Source organism: Heptranchias perlo, chromosome 1 (assembly GCF_035084215.1).
Source record: "Heptranchias perlo isolate sHepPer1 chromosome 1, sHepPer1.hap1, whole genome shotgun sequence".
NCBI lineage: Eukaryota > Metazoa > Chordata > Chondrichthyes > Hexanchiformes > Hexanchidae > Heptranchias > Heptranchias perlo.
Genome location: NC_090325.1, coordinates 155,006,084 through 155,027,114, shown reverse-complemented (window position 1 = coordinate 155,027,114; position 21,031 = coordinate 155,006,084). Strand labels below are relative to the sequence as shown.

At 42.5% G+C, this 21,031-nt stretch overlaps 1 protein-coding gene across 4 annotated transcripts in view; it reads right to left on the bottom strand.

The window, feature by feature from the left end:
• The window catches only part of pdgfc (platelet derived growth factor c), a 338,263-nt gene that overhangs the window by 169,836 nt on the left and 147,396 nt on the right, over window positions 1-21,031 (bottom strand). For all 4 annotated transcript variants that reach the window (XM_067992754.1, XM_067992746.1, XM_067992765.1 and 1 more), the window contains one exon: window positions 6,619-6,799. In XM_067992754.1, coding sequence (XP_067848855.1) covers window positions 6,619-6,799 — 181 coding nt within the window. The remainder of the gene's footprint in view (window positions 1-6,618; window positions 6,800-21,031) is intronic.

Below are 21,031 nucleotides of genomic sequence, written 5' to 3'. Positions count from 1 at the left end.
GCACCTTTTATTTGCGAAATATAACACACGGGTCCACATGGAGTTCGAACGGAGATAAGACATCGCACACGTAAAACACAGATGCCAGTCCTATCCCTATGTTTACAAACTATTGATTTATGTTAAAACATTGAATAAAGGTTGCGCACTACTAAATCCCACATCCTCCAATCTGCATGCCAGACCCCACCAATCTGCCGATCTGAGTTTGTACCAGGCCTGCGAGAGAACGTGTACTATGGTTCTCTGATGATGCACTAGAGGTCTTGGTGAAAGAGATGGACAGAAGGAGGGACATCCTATATCCACGGTGGGGGGCGGGGGGGGGCGGGGTGGGGGGCGGGCAAGAGGCCCTCCAGACATATGCTCCCGAGGCAGTAGGGGGGAAAGTCAATGCCGGGCGCATAGCACCACGAACATAGATGCAGTGCAGGAAGAAGTTCAATGCTTTGACACGAGTGGTCAAGGTGAGTGAGGTCAACTGTCAAGTGGCATCTCCTACCAACTGCACCACTAGTCGCATCCACTGCTCCATGCACTACACCCCCCATCACCCACCTACCAACAAACTCTTTCAATCAGTACTCAATTCTTCCAATCTGATGCTTCCTCTCACCCTCACGCATTACTACTTTTGCAAGACGCACATCAATAACTCACAGGTTACACACTGGCGGCTATTCAACCATGACAGGCATATCAGCCAAACATCTCGCAGGACACTCACCTACATACGTCCCGCTTTCTTGAAGGAGAAGGTGGCGCATAACAGGAGGCAGCAAGTGGCAGTGACTCCATGCAACATGAACCTGCTGTCCTCTCTCAGGATGACAGCATTCTTGTCCCACCCCTGCCACTCCACCAGTGCCCTTGCTGTTGCCTGTCAGCTAGCCAGTCCACTCCCTGTAGAGTATTGAAACTTTATTATAGGAACATAGGATGACAGGAACAGAAGTAGGCCATTTAGTCCCTTGAGCCTGTTCCGCCTTTCAATGAGATCATGGCTGATCTGTGACCTAACTGCATATACCCGCCTTAGTCCCATATCCCTTAATACCTTTGGTTAACAAAAATCTATCAATCTCAGATTTAAAATTAACAATTTAGCTCGCATCAACTCCCACTTGCAGAAGAGAGTTCCAAACTTCTACTACCCTTTGCATGTAGAAGCGTTTCCTAACTTCGCTCCTACAAGTTCTGGGTCTAATTTTTGGGCTATATCCCCTAGTCCTAGTATTCAAGTATAGGGGACCTCCAAAAACAGGTGCAAATGCATCAGCAGCCAGAAGTAATAATCCAGCAACTAACCTGTAACTCCTGCATGATCCCTTGAAATAGCGCTGGTGGGGGATTCTCCATGTTGTTTATGACCTGTTCAGCTGTGCAAGGTTAAGACTGCGTGGCTGGAGCATTGAGTTCCAAAATCGCTTCTGTCCCTTTAAATCAGCATTACACACTGATCTACCGCATATTCTCCCTCCTTTACATGCTGCCGGCATTCGTTAACTGCACATGCGCAAATGCCTTTACCAAGGTCAGGTCTGGCGCACGTCACGCTAGAAGTACATGTGCATTCCAGACGCCAATTTTGGGTGCATAGGCGCTACGTGGCCCAAATTATAGCCCACTGTTCCAGAAAGTTCTCTTGAACACATTTCAGGAATTCCTCCTCCTCTGTCATTTTCATTGAGTCCTTTGATGAAGTAACGGAGAGGGTTGATGAGGGTTGATGATGTTTTGTATATGGACTTTCAAAAGGCTTTTGATAAAGTAGCACATTATAGACTTGTTCGCAAAATTAAAGTCCATGAAATTAAAGGGACAGTGGCAGCGTGGATACAAAATTGGCTAAGGGACAGAAAACAGAGAGTAGCGGTGAACAGTTGTTTTTCAGACTGGAGGGAAGTATAAAGCGGTGAGCCCCAGGGGTCAGTATTAGGACCACTGCTATTTTTGATATATATTAATGATATGAACTTGGGTATGCAGGGTATAATTTCAAAGTTTGCAGATGACCCGAAATTTGGAAATGTAGTAAACAATGTGGAGGATCGTAACAGTCTTCAGGAAGACACAGACAGACTGGTGAAATGGGCAGACACACGGCAGATGAGATTTGATGCTGAGAAGTGTGAAGTGATGCATTTTGGTAGGGAGAATCAGGAGAGGCAATATAAACTAAATGGTACAATTCTAAAGGAAGTGCAGGAACAAAGAGAACTCGGGGTGTATCTACATAAATCTTTAAAGGCGATAGAACAAGTTGAGAAGGCTATTAAAAAAGCATATGGGATCCTGAGCTTTATTAAAAGTGGCATAGAGTACAAAAGTAAGGATGTTGAATCTATATAAAACACTGGTTAGGCCTCTGCTGGAGTATTGTGTCCAATTCTGGGCACCACACTTTCGGAAGGATGTCAAGGCCTTAAAGAGGGTGCAGAAGAAATTTACTAGAATGGTACCAGGGATGAGGGACTTCAGTTATGTGGAGAGATTGGAGGAGCTGGGGTTTTCTCCTTAGAACAAAGAAGTTAAGGGGAGATTTGATATAGGTCTTCAAAATCATGAACATTTTTCTTGGTAGAGTAATTAAGTGGCAGAAGGGACGGCAACCAGAAGACACAGATTTAAGGTGACCGGCAAAAGAGCCAGAGGCGACATGAGGAAACATTTTTTTACCCAGCAAGTTGTAATGATCTGGAATACACTGCGTGAAAGGGTGGTGGAAACAGATTCAATAGTAACTTTCAAAAGGGAATTGGATAAATACTTAAAGGGAAAAAAATTACAGGGCTATGGTGAAAGAGCTGGGGAATGGGACTAATTGGATAGGTCTTTCAAAGAGCCAGCAGAGGCATGATGGGCCAAATGGCCTCTTCCTGTGCTGTACCTACTATGATACTATGGGGGTGATTTTAACCCCCAAGAATGGATGGGTTGGGGGCGGGTGGGTGGTGAAAATAAATGTTTTTTTGGGTTGCAACTGCAAAATCTTTGGACTTTGAAATCCCAGTGGGAAGCCTGTACTTTTATGTACCCACATTAAACCCAAAAGCGAAGCCGGGTCACGGTCACGACACAAAAAACAACTATTTTCAACTCCTACCAGTCCCCAACGCACCTGTTCTTGAGGGTTAAAATGACCCCCTATGAATCTAAGATTCACTACGAGGGACTGCAGAGAAAAACATCCAGTTCCAGAGTTCTCTTAATTCACAGAATGAATGTCGTCAGTCTTTATTACATTAAGCATGACTTGTAATTTCATTGACCATTAGGTTAATATTGAGGGTGAAAACTGAGTGTGCCTCAGCTCCATTTTTGCTGTGACACTGAATGAGAGTCTATGTTCTATACCCTTGGATAAGGACCCAAATATTAGGGCGAGTTGTTAAACAGGCTCTGAGGAGATACTAGGCACTTCTAAACAGCCAAAGAAAAATATAGGGTGAGTCACTTCACAATGGTCTTATGTGTCTGTTAGTGGTTGGTTGAAATGTAGAAGTGACCAGAGGCCTATAAGCAGGCTGCCCGCCCACATTCTTGACCACAGAATTATGGCTAATCAAGGGGCTAAAAAGATAATTCACACAAGTTAGCAGTCAGTGGTAGGCTAGAATTCATTTAAGAATATGCCTGAGGTTATGTCAAGAATCAGATACGCACAGAATAAACAGATTATCTCACCACTACTGGTAAGTACTATACATTCTTTCATTAGTGTAAAACAGAACTAAGGAACATAATGGCCTTTCTTCCTCCCACATATAATAGAACTGCCACACCTTATTGGCATAGCTGAAACACCCCATGCATAACTAAAGTACAACATGTTATAGATCCCCAAAAGAAGAAAAGAGCATTCAATTTGTCGAAGTCAAATTATAGAAGTAAGATTGTTATCACCTGCAACAGAATGTTCTAGTGGTTACGTTTAGGCTGGTTTGAATACAGGTTTATTAATAGCCTGATTTACTGCAGAAATAGGGTTGCCAACCCTCCAGGATTGTCCTGGAGTCACCAGGAATTAAAGATTAATCTCCAGGACACTTCTACAAGCAATCCAGGAGAAAAATCATAGCGGCATTAAACATAATTGTGTTTTTTTTTTCATTTTCTTTGAACATTTTCATTTTAGTTATAAAAATATAGCAGATGGGAAAAAAAGGCTGTTTCCCTTAACAGTCAAGATTAATCCAACTGGATAACAAAGAGCCTGCATCCTTTCCATTTGGCGTGGGGGGGGGCAGGAGTGTGGAGGCAGGGTGGTTCAAGATGGGAGGTCATGTGATGAAACCTCCAGGAATACATCCAACCGGAGTTGGTAATCCTAAGCAGAAATCATGCTTTATATTTTGCTAACTTCTGAACTATATTTTTTTCTATTGTACTTAGAATCACAGAATCTTACAGCACAGAAGGAGGCCTTTCGGCCCGTCGTGCATGTGCTGGCTCTTTGGAAGAGCTATCCAATTAGTCGCACTCCCCAGCTTCCACCACCCTTTCAGGTAATGCGTTTCAGATCTTCACAACCCTCGGTGTGAAAGAATTTCTCCTAATTTCCCCTCTAGTTCTTTTGTCAATTATTTTAAATCTATGACCTCTGGTTACTGACCCACTTGCCAGAGGAAACAGTTTCTCCTTGTTGCTCTATCAAAATTCCTCATAATTTTGAATACCTCTATTAGGTCTCCCCTTAACCTTCTCTGCTGTAAGGAGAACAATCCCAGCTTCTCCCATCTCTCCACATAACAGAAGTCCTTCAACCCTGGTATCATCCTGGTAAACTTCCTCTGTAGCCTTGCCAAGGCCTTGACGTCCTTCCTAAAGTGTGGTGCCCAGAATTGTACACAATACTCCAGCTAAGGCCTAACCAATGATTTGTAAAGGTTCAGCATGACTACCTTGTTTTTGTATTCAATGCCCCTGTTTACTTATTGTTAAAACCGTCACTGCAACACTTTATTTATGTATTTTTATTCGTGTCAATTCCTGGTAGCTTAGCATAGAAGAGTAAACATCAAGTTAGTGGTAGACAAACATCATTCCAGTCCAAGCTAATCTAGTGGTGTGCATCCAATCCACGGGACATCTAGAGGGAGGGAGAGGTGTCCTGCAGGTGATGATACATCTAGCAAATCACTAAATCACTCCAGCAGAAAAGAGGTAGGTTTTGGGGCAGGACGAAAACTACCCAGGTCACTGATGTAGGTTCATTGTAAATATATTCAAAACAAATATGTTTATGATTTTGCTACATGTAGCAACCAGGTCAATTCCTTCCTGGGGTTATGTGTCCATTCTCTAATCTCAAGCTTTAACAAAGCAGTATTGCAGTGCTAAGAAGCGAGTGGTCCTAAAATCCTATTGATGGATCTTTTTGTCAATGGTCCTTAGACTGGGTAAAACCACTCTAAGAAAGTGTTGCTGTATAGTCTCTAAATTACTCATGGTTTCACCTTTCCCAAGACTCTGTTGCCCTTAAATTTGGACTTAAAGTTTAATATTGGAGGATGCAAGTGTGGGAATCTCGCACATTTCCAGCAACGGGATCTTGATAAATTGGGCCAGTGGGCCGATGAATGGCAGATGGAGTTTAATTTAGATAAATGTGAAGTGATGCATTTTGGTAGATCGAATCGGGCCAGGACCTACTCCGTTAATGGTAGGGCGTTGGGGAGAGTTATAGAACAAAGAGATCTAGGAGTACAGGTTCATAGCTCCTTGAAAGTGGAGTCACAGGTGGATATGGTGGTGAAGAAGGCATTCAGCATGCTTGGTTTCATTGGTCAGAACATTGAATACAGGAGTTGGGATGTCTTGTTGAAGTTGTACAAGACATTAGTAAGGCCACACTTGGAAAACTGTGTACAGTTCTGGTCACCCTATTATAGAAAGGATATTATTAAACTAGAAAGAGTGCAGAAAAGATTTACTAGGATGCTACCGGGACTTGATGGTTTGACTTATAGGGAGAGGTTGGATAGACTGAGACTTTTTTCCCTGGAGAGTAGGAGGTTACGGGGTGATCTTATAGAAGTCTATAAAATAATGAGGGGCATAGATAAGGTAGATAGTCAAAATCTTTTCCCAAAGGTAGGGGAGTCTATAACGAGGGGGCATAGATTTAAGGTGAGAGGGGAGAGATACAAAAGGGTCCAGAGGGGCAATTTTTTCATTCAAAGGGTGGTGAGTGTCTGGAACGAGCTGCCAGAGGCAGTGGTAGAGGTGGGTACAATTTTGTCTTTTAAAAAGCATTTGGACAGTTACATGGGTAAGATGGGTATAGAGGGATATGGGCCAAGTGCAGGCAATTGGGACTAGCTTAGTTGTATAAACTGGGCGACATAGACATGTTGGGCCGAAGGGCCTGTTTCCATGTTGTAAACTTCTATGATTCTATGAATAATTTTTTTAAAATTCACACCATGAGGCAATCTTTTCTGAGTACGCTCTAGTGGTGGGTGAGGTACTCGGAAAGTTAAAACTTATATAATCTGGAGTCAAGAGGATATTCTAACATAATACTGATTAAAGTTCATCGAATGATTTCCATTTCTTGCACTTATAAAACAGCACACATTTTGCATAAATAAGATAATTATATCATTTACTTACAGGTTCCAGAAGGGAGTAGTAAATGCAGAAGCCCGGTTTTGATGCCAGATACTCATCGGATCGGAATCGGATCCTGACTTGATTTGCCCTCGATATCTGTATTCCTGGAACTACATTGGTGCCACACCACCGTCCAATAATAGTGCCATCACTTAGATCTTCAATCTCTACAAAATCGAACCTAAAGGAGAGAATTAGCCTTTAACAAATGTGGCTTAGATGCAAATAAGCTGCATTCAGATTCTGCAAAATAACACATCCACCAATTCTCAAGAGTTCTCTATCTCGAAGACTGGAGATTGCTGATAACAATACCATTATACAAATGCTTAACATGCTCAGATCAACTTCCTCTCCATTATTTTAATGAATGGCTAAATGTCACTGTTTTAACAGAGGAGAACCTGATATAAATACATTAAGCTTTTCTTATGATCATCAAGAGGGATTTCCAGAATGGGATCTCAAACTGCAATTTGAAATATCCAAAATACTGAATTGAGGAATTATGTGTTTTATATATTAGAAAAAGTAGTTCCATAGTTAAATTAAATCAAAATGATAACAGTGCTATATCAAAAAAAATCGTATCTCCATAAATTATAAAGTATTTATTATGAAAATGAGTAAGCTTCAGCAAAAGGTCTATAAAATAAGCAGGATCTACACTTGTAATTTCAAGATACAAGATAAATAATTCATGCTTTAAATAATTCAAGTTAAGAACTGGTTTATCAGAGTTGCACCAGCTGGCTGTAGCTTGGATGAATCATAAAATCATAGAATGGTTACGGCACAGAAGGAGGCCATTCAGCCCATCGAGCCTGCGCCGGCTCTCTGCAAGAGCAATCCAGCTAGTCCCACTCCCCTGCTCTTTCTCCGTAGCCCTGCAAATTTTTCTCCTTCAGGTTTCTATCTAATTCCTTTTTGAAAGCCACAATTGATCTTGCTTCCACCACCCTTTCAGGCAATGCATTCCAGATCATAACCACTCGCTGTGTAAAAAAGCTTTTCCTCATGTCGCTTTTGGTTCTTTTGTCAATCACCTTAAACCTGTGTCCTCTGGTTCATGACCTGGGAACAACTGTGGCACCAGAGATGACTCAGAGGATTGGCCCCCTCATCCACCCCCCCACCTCACCCTGTTTTCTGATGCCTCCCAGGAGGTCTTGGTGGAGGAGGTCAGGGCAAGGAGAGAGGCACTGTTCCCCAGCAGCCGCAGCCACATACCCATGCCCACACTTTTGTAGGCCTGGACAGAGGTGGCTAACAGGGTCAGTGCCACCACCATCACCCCCAGGATCTGGCTTCATTGTAGGAAGAAGTTCAATGCCCTCACAAGATCAGTAAAGGTGAGTACAGCTCTTTATCTCTCCACAACACCTGACAACACTCCGTTCACCCTCTTCCCCACCACGGTCAACAATTCCATCCCCTCCATCACATCCTTCAATATACAATCACAAGGGTACACTGGAACACCTCTTTTTCTCATTCCAAAAGCACTCACCTCTTCCTTTCCTCTCTTCATACCACACACTAACAGCATTCTCTTCTCATATCCTAGCACTTGCAGAACCAGCACTCCCTTCCTCATTTCACGTGCCACACACTTGGCTTTACATTCATCACAACCCATTCTCATTCCATCTTGTTTCTTCTCCACTTCTCAACACATGTATGCATCTCCATTCTGTTTTCAACAGCCACTCACTAACACTCACCCTCTCTTTCTGCAGGACAAAACAGCACATACTGTCGGAGGGATTACATCTATCATAACAGTTACACATAGACTATCAATAAGTTACACAATTATGAAGGGAATCTAAATGTTAGCAATATTTCTTTTAGTTATTGGTGCAATTTCAGTGAGTAACTATTAGTTACTGGTGGAATCAAAGTTCCTCCGACCGCTGCTTTCCTCCCAGAAAATCTGTTCCCCACTTTTGGTTTCTCCTCTTCCCTACCCTCAGTTTCCCTTTCTCATCTGCTCACAGGTGGCCTCCTAGTTCTTGCAAATTCTCATACAACAGCTGCTGGCGCCTCTGAAAAATGCCCGACTCCACAGGTCCCTGGTTGTGGCCTCCTGCCACTTGTTTGTGTTCCCGCCCCGGCCAGGCTGCTAATCTTCCTGGCTTTTGGGTGGGAGACTGCAGCATTTTATTTAAATGAGGCCCTGCCATTAAGATCAAGTTAAGGTTCTTTTAATGCACTACCATGCTCCCCTGCACCCTCCGTGCCTCCTCATTAATATCAGGGCCTGAGTGTCTGGAATGTGCTAGGTCCATTAAGACCTTGAAATTATGTAAATGAAGTGCTGGCTCAATAACGTGTGCAGAGCATCTCAACAGCACTACTGTCAGTCAGCACCAATATAAAGCAGGCACTGGCTGGTTGGTCTGTTCAGCCATATTGGGTCCTAAAATCATAGAACGTTACATCACAGAAACAAGCCAGTTGGCCAATAAAATCTATGCCAATGTTTTTCTCCACATGAGCCACTGGTCTAATGCCACACTCCTTCTCACCCAACAGCTTTAATTTTCTTTCTTTCCAAGCATCCATCTAATTCCCTTCTTAAAAAAATCATAGACTCTGCTTCAACAATGGATTATGTCACGTCATTCTATATCCTCGTCATTCACTGTGTGTTTTTACTAATATTTTTGTCATTACCTTGCAGTGCCCCCTTTAATGACCTGTGTATTTGCACACCAAGATCCCTCTGCTCCTCTACTCCATTTAAAATCTTATTGTTCAAAGGTGTCTTTCTTTTCCCTAATCTTACTTCCAAAATGCTACCCTTCTCCTAATCCTGCTAAACTATCTGGTGGATATTTTGCATTTGGGCATAAAGAATCGGCTGGGTGTAACGCACGGAGAAAAACGTGACATGGAGGAAAACTCCCCATAACGAAGCTTGTCCAAGTTACCATCCATTTCATTTATTGGGCAGAAAGTTGGTGGGTTTATTATACAGTGGCAATCCTTCCCGCCTGACTTTCCTCTGTGTGCTGCACCCAGTTGACCCTTTACTCCCAAATGCAATAATAGGAAAATCTGTTCCTCTAAATCTTCCTTCTTTCCAGTACTGCTGTTTCCTCCCCTCAGTGGCAGAAAAGTTTCAGAGTTGACCAACATCCCTCATTTCTGAGCAGGAGCACAACTACACTGGACTGTAACATAAACTGGAAGATTGGAATGGGGTGATCCAGCAGAAACCTGGCAAGACTGATGGCCACTCAATTTGCCAATGCTCTTGTAAACGAATCCTCCAGTGGTACCAATACAGCCCAGTCAGAGAATTTGACATTTTGGGTGCTATTACAACACTTAAGAGGTTTTTATTGGGGGAACACCTGACAATATGCCCAAAAAAGGGTGCGCAAAATGATAGTGGTAAGCTGCATCCTGCACAATATTGCTATACAAACATACGAAATAGACAGGCAGGAAAAAAACAGCTGGTCCATCAAGCCTGCCCCACATTATGATGGCTGGGCCATCACGGCTAAACACTTCTTCCCTCCCCAGACCTCCCACCCTCATACCCACCCCCGCAGCCATGTAATCTACTGGGAAAGGAAAAGAACTGAAAGAAACCCAGGACCAATAAGGGGAAAAAATACTCTGTAAAATTCCTCTCCGACCGCCTCAGGCAATCAAAACCAGTCCAGGAAATCACATGGACCAAGTGCTATCTATAAAGACACTTACCTTCATTATGATTTGATCTCTGCCCCAGGCAGGAACCAGTCCAGCTCCCTCTTGAAGGCATGCAGAGAGTCAGCACCCACCACACCAGCCAGCAATGTATTCCAGAGGCTCACAATTCTCTGGGAAAAGAAGAACCGTCTAACATCCAGTCTATTCCTACTCTTCCAAAGTTTAAACTCATGTCCCCTGGTCCTCCCCAACCTGTTAAACTGGAATAACCTATCAATATGGATGCTATGTAGTCCTTTAATTCTTTTATAGACCTTTATCACGTCGCTGCTAAGTCTAATCTCAGCTCTAAAGTAAATAGATCAAGGTCCTTGAGCCTATCTGAGTAGCTGAGGTTCTTTAAACTAGGAATCATTCTTGTAGCTTTCCTCTGGACCTTGTCCAAAGGCGTTATATCACCCACCATGTGGGGGGACCAAAACTGGCAAAATGCCAGCTGGTTCTTCCACTGAAGTCTGCAATTGGGCACTGTTGCTTTCTATTGGCTTATATTTCTAAGAGGTGATTTGCAATTCAACACCAGCAGCGGGGGCAATAACGTCAAAACAACAATTTGCTTTAACAATACATTTATTGCACAGAACCATATGTGTATGTCAGGTTTACCTTTTAACACCTAATTCTTTATTTTCTACACAATGAAAGATGACAAACTGCAGGAACTAATAGAAGTGAATTAATCTTAGTTTGTGTTTCAGTGCATATAATGCACTGTAACTCCAATTAAATATTGGGACGACCGAAGCCATAGTCTTCAGTCCCCGCCACAAACTCCGTTCCTTAGCCATCGATTTCATCCCCCTCCCTGGCCACTGTCCGAGGCTGAACCAGACTGTTTGCAACCTCGGCATCCTGTTTGACCCTGAGCTGACCTTGCCAGTAGTGCCTCATCTCTTGTTAGTGGCTACGGCATATCACTGCTCTCCTGCTCTTCCATGGCTTGCAGCTGCTTCTCATTCACGTCCATGCGGACACCTCTGTCCATTCTCAAACAGAATGAAGGCATATATGTCCCAATGATTAAAAGAAGGGCACATGGTGAAACAAAACAGCTATGGTTGATGAGGAATATACATAGGCAAATTCAAATGAAACAGAAGGCATTCTACATTTTTAATGTTATTAATTCTGACCCCATATCTTCTACTTTCACCTCCATAATATCGCTCCTGTCTCAGCCTATCTGCTGCTGAATCCCTCATCCATGCCTTTTTTACCTCTAGACTCGACTATTCCAATGCTTTCCCGGCCAGCCTCCCATCTTCCACCCTCCGTAGACCTGAGCTCACCCAAAACTCTGCTGCTTGTATTCTAACTCGTACCAATTCCCATTCATTCATCACCCATGTGTTCGCTGACCTACATTGGGTCCCAGTCCAGCAACGCTTCGACTTTAAAATTCTCATCCTTGTGTCCAAATCCCTCCATGGCCTCGCCCTTCCCTATCTCTGTGACCTCCTGCAGCCCCACAACCCTCCGAGAACTCTGTGTTCCTCCAATTCTGGCCTCTTGCGCATCCCCGATTTCTTTCGCCTCACCATTGGTGGCCATGCCTTCAGCTGTCTAGACCCTTAGCTCTGGAATTCCCTCCCTAAACATCTCCGCCTCTCTATCTCTCTCTCCTTCTTTAAGGCGCTCCTTAAAACCTACCATTTTGACCAATTTTTGATCACCTATCCTAGTATCTTTTTATGTGGCTCAATGTCAAATTTTGTCTGATAACACTTCAATGAAGCACCTTGGGATGTTAAAGGTGCTATATAAATGCGAGTTGTTGTTGTAATGTGATTAGTGCTTTTTCTACTTTCTGCTGTGCACTTTTGTATGCTGGTTGCTAATGTGCCCCGTGACAATGTGCTTCCTTAGTTGAGGGAGTACTACTGGTGGGCCACATCAGCAACCAGTGCAGGAGATATAGAAAGTCTGCTGTCTGTATCTACAATTAACCCTGATGTACATACATCAATGCCAAGGGTAGCGCCATTGTAGGCTTTTTGAAAGAAAAAAACTTACATTCATAGAGTGCTTGTCACATCAAGATGTCTCAAAACACATCACAGTCAATGAATTACTTTTGAAGTGCAATCACTATTATGTAGGCACATTTGCACACAGCAAGATTCCACAAATAGCAATGAGATAAATGAAGAGTTAATCTGTTTTGATAGTGTTGGTTGAGGAATAAATGTTGGTCAGGACACCCGGAGAACTCCACTGCTTATCCGTGAATAATGCCATGAGAACTTTATGTCCACTTAAACAGATAGGTGGGGCCTTGGTTTAACCTCTTATCCAAAAGGCAGCACCTCTGACAATGCAGCACTTCCCCAGTACCACTCTAACTTGAACAACCTTCTGATTTAGAAGTGCCAGTGCCTCCAATGAACCAAGTTGACACTTTGCTTTCAGAAGTGGGGTCTGTTGTGGGTTGTGTAGGGAACTTTCTCGCACTATGCTGTTGGAAGATAACTCTTCACAATTTCCACTGATCTGTGTAAGCACAGAACATTGAGTACCAATGATGTCTCTGAATACCTCACTCTGATGGTTGGTTATAACCATTCTACAAATGAGTTGAAGATGCCATGACTGGATTCCAAAGTCTTTAAATTCAGAAAAGTGAGGAGGCAGAAAGAATTTTAGATAGAATTAAGAACCTGAAAATAGATAGAACAGCCGGGCTGGATGATATCCACCTGAGGGTCCTCAGGGAGTTGGGACACATACGAATGTACGAACAATGACAGACAGGAAAGACCTTCTGGTCTATCCAGCCTGTCCCACACAATCATAATACCTTAGGTATCGCAATATATACACTTCCCACCCCATGCCATGTGATATCCTGGGAGAGGCCAGAAACCAGAAGACATGCTGTGCGAGCTCCTTGCCCATATTTTTAATAGCTCACTGCGATCTGGGACGGTTCCCGTAGACTGGAAGGAGGCTAATGTAGTCCGTATCTTTAAAAAAGGAGACAAGACAGACCCGGGTAACTATAAGCCCATTAGTTTGACATCAGTAATAGGAAAAATGCTTGAAGGGATCATTAGCAATCATTAGGGATGTAATATAAGATTACTTGGATAGAAAGGGACATACTGTGGACACTCAACATGGCTTTAAAAAAGGTCATGTCGAACAAATTTGATTATATCTTTTGAAGAAGTCACCAAGGTGGTGGGTGATGGTGGATGAGGGAAGCCCAGCAGACATTGTCTGCTTAGACTTCCAAAAAGCTTTTGACAAGATACTGCATAAGAGGCTTCTCTACAAGATTGAAGCCTTCGGTATTAGTGGTAACATATTGAGCTGGATTGAGAACTGACTGCAGCGACATAGGTAGGATGTAGTTATAGATGGATCTGGATCTGTTTGGAGACCAGTCACCAGTGGTGTCCCGTAGGGATTGGTGTTGGGACCGTTGCTCTTTACTATTTTTATTGATGAACTAGATGTAGGTGTTGGGGGTATGATTTGCAAATTTGCAGATGATACCAAGATCTGTGCAAGTTATCAGGATTATAGACGATACTCAACTGCTTCAGACGGATCTTGATGTTTGGGGACTGGGCTTGTGATTGGCAAATGATATTTAATTTGGAGAAGTGCAGTGTTATGCATGTGGGCAGGACAAATGATCAACACATATACACCCTTAAGGGAAAAGCATTAAAGCAGGTGGAGAAAGAAAGAGATCTGGGCATTCTAGTGCACAGGTCTCTAAATGTTCATGAGCAATGCCATGAAGCGATAGCTAGAGCCAATAGAGTGTTGGGGTACATTTATAGGACAATTGACAATAAGACAAAGCAGAGTATTTTGTCCTTGTACAAGATATTGACCAGACCTCAGTTGGAATACTGTGTCCAATTTTGATCTCCTCACATGGTGGGTGATATTGAGGCTTTGGAAAGGATGCAGAGGAGGGCTACTAGATGAATTCCCAGCTTAAAGCATCTTAGTTATCAAGATAGGCTAAAAGAGCTGGAATTCTACATTTTAGAGAAGAGTAGACTTAGGGATGACCTGATTGAGATTTATAAGATGTTGAAAAGAATAGATTGTGTTCCAGTTGACAGTTTGTTTCAATTAAATACGATCGGGAGGACCAGAGGATACTATTTTAACTTGTACAAGGCAAGATCTAGGTTAGATGTCAGGAGGTGGTTCTTTTCCCAGAGAATAATGAACCTCTGGAACAGACTGACGGCTCGTGCGGTGGATGCCGATTTGTTGAATTCCTTCAAGCGCGAGCTGGACCTGTTTTTGACTGGGGCGGAAATCTCCTCTTATAAAAGGTAGGTAATGTAATACATAGAATTATCAGGGCCAGTGTGATCTCCTGGGCTAGTTTCAATCATAAAAGGGGTCGGAGAGGAATTTTGCAGGTTTCTTTCCCCACAAATTGGCCTGGGTTTTTATCTGTTTTTTCGCTTCTCCCAGGAGATCACAAGGTGCGGGGCATGGAGTGTATATATCGCGAACGTGTGGGAGAGCTGGATGGACCAGAGGGTCTTTTTCTGTACGTGATTGTTCGTATGTTCGCAAAGATGTAATTCGAGAAAATTTTCAATAGAAATCTTGGCTGACTTGAACTGAATTGTGCAGAGAATTAGAATAAAGGATTTTCACTTACAGCACCTTGGTATAAATTCAATTGAAACTAATGGAATAAAATTCTGCTCCCTCTGCTGGTTGTAAGGGCCCCAGGTGAAATTAGTTTGGGAAGTCTCATTCCATTTCCTTATTAACACAACTTTGCAACACCAAGCTGTTCATAACTTAGCTTTAATATTACCTGTACTCTGATTTAGTAATGCAGTGAAAAAAAATGACCTTAAAAGGCCCCAAAAATTGGTAGGGACCACATCCTGCTGTACATGTGGATGCACCTGCCTGTGGCTACTGCGAGTAACCCTAAAGTTCGCGGGGTCAGGAGAAAAAGGCCTTCAACAATGTGAGATGCATCTGTGGTTTTCCCCCAGCCCACTGGAAATACTGGTGGTAGCTGGCAGAGCTATAGTGGGAGCTGCTGAGATTCCCACCAAAGGAGAAGAATAATCTGCCTGCCTTGAGCAGCACCTTTACAAAGAAGCTGCTTCAAATCCCCCCAAAAGAATTATGGGCCCCTCATCTTCAAAGATCCAGCCTCGACCCCATCCTGAACCGCCAGGTGGGCCCTATTTCCTCCTTTTTTGCCCCTGTGCCGATCGTATGCCAGGTCCCATCTGAGAGCCTAGGCATGGTAAATCCCAACTTTGGAAGGTTGTGAGCCAACCGCTTTTTGTTGATGGCTTTGTGGGACATGTGGAAGCTGCCCCTAAAGACCATCCAGAAACATGGGAGCATGGCAGAAAAACTGGGACCCAAGACAGAAACTGCTTAGTAAGAAGACTTTTTACTAAAATAGGTTTTTACACTTATAGTGGCAGTCAGAACAAATGCAGGTATATAAAGGGATCCAAAATGCTTATGATCTTGTCAGATTCCTGTTCAGTGTCACTTGGACCCAGGTGTATAAAAAGATTTTGGACTGCGAAAATCAATTGTCTGATTTTAGAGGGTGATTAGCTTGATGCTTTCAGAATTAACCTGCTCTTGTGGGACATCCCTATGATGTCATCATTTTTTTTTCAGTTTTCTCCTGTTATCTGTCCTCAAGACAGTAGTTCAACCTAGGATACCAAGGGCACCAGCAGCCTTCTTCAAGGTGGTGTATCAGTGAGCTGTTCGATTATCAGGCATCAGAGCCAAGTCCAATCCAATCCTTACCTGGCAACCTCATACATATACCCTAAAGATCACTGTATGGCAATCTGGAGCATGAATCCTTGATGATTTTGCCCTTGCTGAGTCCTGGGACACTGAAACCGACTGTAGCACTTCCACTAGCACCCTGAGACCAGCTAATTCAGTGCAGACCAAAGATTCATCTGGGGGCCTTCTTGGTCTGCGTGGGTCTGTATTACATTACACAGTGAATTTATCCAATGAGGCCATGGGGGTGCAGTACTGGGATATTTTACAGCTATTACTGGTGTTTCTTCAATCTGTCCCTCAAAGAAGGAGTTTACCCTCTTAAGTTTGACCTAACAGCTTCTCGTGGGGATCTTCAGGAGCACTTCTAAGAGATCCCCACGAGAAGCTGTTAGGTCAAACTTAAGAGGGTAAACTCCTTCTTTGAGGGACAGATTGAAGAAACACCAGTAATAGCTGTAAAATATCCCAGTACTGCACCCCCATGGCCTCATTGGATAAATTCACTGTGTAATGTAGTACAGACCCACGCAGACCAAGAAGGCCCCCAGATGAATCTTTGGTCTGCACTGAATTAGCTGGTCTCAGGGTGCTAGTGGAAGTGCTACAGTCGGTATCAGTGTCCCAGGACTCAGCAAGGGCAAAATCATCAAGGATTCATGCTCCAGATTGCCATACAGTGATCTTTAGGGTATATGTATGAGGTTGCCAGGTAAGGATTGGATTGGACTTGGCTCTGATGCCTGATAATCGAACAGCTCACTGATACACCACCTTGAAGAAGGCTGCTGGTGCCCTTGGTACCCTAGGTTGAACTACTGTCTTGAGGACAGATAACAGGAGAAAACTGAAAAAAAATGATGACATCATAGGGATGTCCCACAAGAGCAGGTTAATTTTAGAAATTCCCACTCCTAGCATAGAGCTTCGCCCTCCAGGAGTGCATATGTATTGCTGGAAAATGTTGCTCCATGGCTGTGATGCACAGACAAGGCAGTCCCGGAAATTCGCTATCGTTCAGGTAGATTCAAGGTACTATTGGGGTAAGCGGGGGCAGATTTTGGGATGGGACCTGTACACAGCAAGGGGATGAAATTCAACTTTGACAGGGTGCAAAATGGGCGGTAGTGGTTTGGCCACATGTTCACTTCAATGGAATAGAAAATCGGGCGGGGTACATAACGGGTGGCAGATCCACTACGGTATGTGACTGAAGTATTTCTTGTTCCTCCCCCTTTTCCCCTCAACTATACTAAAATGCTTGCTTATCTTTCAGTTTTCAGATGCTGATGGCCCTGTTGTATATTTCCTACATTCTCAGTTTTTGTTTTAGATTTCCAGTATTTGCAGTTGTTTCTTTTTATTTGTAAAATCTTTAATGGTTTGGATTGAGCAGATTTACATTTTAAAATTGAATTGCACTTTGCAGATGTCATAAGTGCTTTCGGCACTTAAATACCATGAAACTTGTGCAGAAAGAGATTTAAGTCTAGAAATTATAGTTTCCCATATTAGCAGACAAATGTTTAAAATATTCATATGACATTCCTCTGTCTGCTATATAATACAGGTACTCACCCATTTATTTACACGTTAACTATCCACTAATATCATCAACAGTAGACTCTCGTCATTTTATAACATAATAAAAGATCAAAAACCTTCTTAAGTGTGAAGTGTGTCATCCATTAAGGTAGCACATCGTGACGTCAATATGTTGCCCCATTTAGTAGAGCCACAGAGGTTCAATGCACACTCTGATCAGGTTGCAATCTCACATAAAACACAGTGGGAAGTACTAAGCAGAAATCAATAACTTGTTCACAGGGAAGGAAAGAAGAAAACTCAGATGTTAAATAATAAAAACAGAAAATGCTGGAAATACTCAGTAAGTCAGGCAACACAGTTGCTGCCTGACTTGCAGAGTATTTCCAGCATTTTCTTTTTATTTCAGATTTCCAGCATCCACAGTATTTTGCTTTTAATTCAGATGTTACATATTTTCTTGAGTTCTCCGACTCATCTCCAGTGACTGATCAATTGTGGAATCAAAGAAAGCCTGGAATCAGGTTTTGCTCCTGTCTTTCTGGTTGCAGTGGTGCATATTGCCGGGGCGGAGGGGGGGGGAGGGGGGATGGCAGGCAGGGTTGGGGGGGGCAGTGGGGGTGGAGCAGAGGGAGGTGTCCTTCAAATAACAATAAGACAGTTGGCTAACTGCTATGATGACAATATTTTTACAAAATTGTGTTTTACAATGTGAAGCTTTCTTCATTGGTAACACTTACAGTGTTTCATTTATATGATGAAATGCTGCAGGAACATCATTTCTGGCCTATTGTGGTTTTATAGACAATTATTTATAAATATTCAGAAAACATAATGCACAAAAATAATACACAAAATGATAAAGTAAGCACGCAGTCAATTAATAGCAAATGGTTCTGAAAACTGGTCTGACAGTTTCTCAACAGAGAATCTTGGCTACAACAGTAGAGCATTAAAACTGGCCCTACTTACAATGTAGGATTCTGCCTGGAAAAGACTGCGTTAATCACTCAGTTCAGAAAGCCAACTTATTGCCACAATTGCTCAAGTCTTTGACAGTAAAACAAATACAGTAGGATGTTCTTGTTTGTAACCATGGGGATTAGCCTTAATCTGTGTATTGGGTTTACTATTTTAATAGTTGCTGGTAAGGTCATGGATTTGTTGCCAATTTTATCTTCAGTACATTGATTCTATCAACTGAAAATGACTAAACTTTCTCTGTTGGCACAAGGGAAGATTTCTCAGATGTTATAGTTATGGAATGTCACCATTTCCCAAATATCTTATGTTATACTGGGAAGGTGCCAAGTGCCAACATTATGGATGTTTTGCAGGGTGAGTACAGGCTGCAGCAAAAGCTGCCAGTACAGGAGTGTGCAATGAATGAGTTCAAGTGAATAAAATCCATAGCTGATTTGTGGAAACTGCCAGTTGTAGTACAAAAAACTGCAGTGAATTTGAAGCAGTATAAGCCAAAGGTTAAAAATGTTATTCTGTTTATATTTGCAATAGTTCTGCCCTTCTTTATAAGTTACTTGCAGCTTTTAAATGGATTTTTGTTCTTATGGTGCATTTTGTAATGGTTCATTTAACATACAGCACATTGTTTTATGCAGTAAACTTACTATATCATTCAGTTAAAGCTAAAACAAAGTACCCCAGATGTTATGTGGCAAATTTTAAGAAAGAAATTTTACAAGGTAAATTTTAAAAAGCCTCAATTCCCCACATGGTGACATTCTGGGGATAATTTTGACTATGTGTGATAGTGTTAAATGGGTGATAGTGACTCGACAGCCCATTTTACACCTCTGCCAATTTTTATTTCTATTGACTTCAGTGGAAATAAAAATCGGGAGTAAAGTAAAATGGGCTGCTGATTCGCTATCACCCATTTTACACTTTCGCACAAAGTCAAAATTACCCCCAGGTGCTTCCCCACAGGAAGAGACAGCTTAAATCAGAGGGACAGTTATCGCAGATCGCTCTCACACACCTCTTGGCAACTGGCCACAGAGCAGCAGTTGTAGAGAACTTTGAACAGGTTACCAACCTCTTTCTTGGCTGGAGAAGGTGCATTGCATTGGGAGATTTTCAAGAGATACAGGCAAAAGATAAGTAAATTATAAGAGGAAGCTCACAACTGAATGTCTTTAAATTATACTGGAGGATGCAAATAGGATGTTCCAGCGACAGTGTAAAACAAGCGATATTGGATCAGCCACCCATTATACATCTCCCCTGCTTTTCATTTCCATTGACTTCATTGGGAGAGATGTATAACAGGTGGCTGAATCGATATCACCTGTTTTAAACCATCTCCCAAAGTAAAAATTACCCCCAATGTCTTTAAATCATACAAAAGGAAGCAAGTAGGATTCCCCAGTGAAAGTCAGCAATCAGATAACCAATACAGAAAAGGAGAGAAGAAAGAAAAAGGAGAACAAAAGCTGTAAATTACACAGGGCAAGAAGCAAAATGTTGTATGTCCCGAGGCACCAATTGCTGAAGCCTTAAAATGATTATAAACTACTTTTAAGTATTGTATTACAGTGCAGACAATGGCACAAAATCAAGTCTACAGAGAATTTACTGAGCCTGTTTGCTGGGCCAGTGAAGCTACATTCCCATGGCAACACAATACATTGTGATTAGCACCTGGGGATTTTATGGAGTTTTATTATTTAGGACTTTCATTAAATATCAAGTATATGCACAGTGGTATAAATTAAGCCGCTCAACACTAGGATCAGAAGTAATTAAATATGTTTGCACTGTAGAACCATAATTAACAAATCTACCCTCTCCACACAGCAGGTATTTCAGCTTATTAAAAATTAATCTTCCAAGAAAATGTTATGATCCACACTAAATTGTCAAAATCACAAATCTTCACCATAGGTAGTCACTCCCCATCCATTATCTAAATCAACTAGAACGCTTTTGTTCTCTTCAAACTGAGCTCACTTATTAATTTATTTTATTTTATCAATTCCTTGAAAAATTCCTCCTCTCAAGGAGATAGGGCACGATTTTGGAATGAAGTAGCGGGGCGGGGGGCTCCGAAAATCGGGAAAATCCCGAGCGGATTCAGAACCCAGCTCCAACCCGCAGACTTCCGGGTTCTCCACTGACGCGTCTGGGTGCGCGCGCGCCTCCCGAATGTGGAAGTCCCACCGGCAATTAAAGCCGACGGGATGACAGTTGAGAGACTTATTTAGATATTTAAAGTATTGAAGTACTTAATTTTGTGCACAAGGAGGATGGGATCTGATTTTCAAACATCCTCACCGTGTTTCCCGTGCTGTGGGAAACACTCCATATTGTACCAGACGTGTTTCAGCCAGCAGCCAGTTGGACATTCAAATGCTTGTTT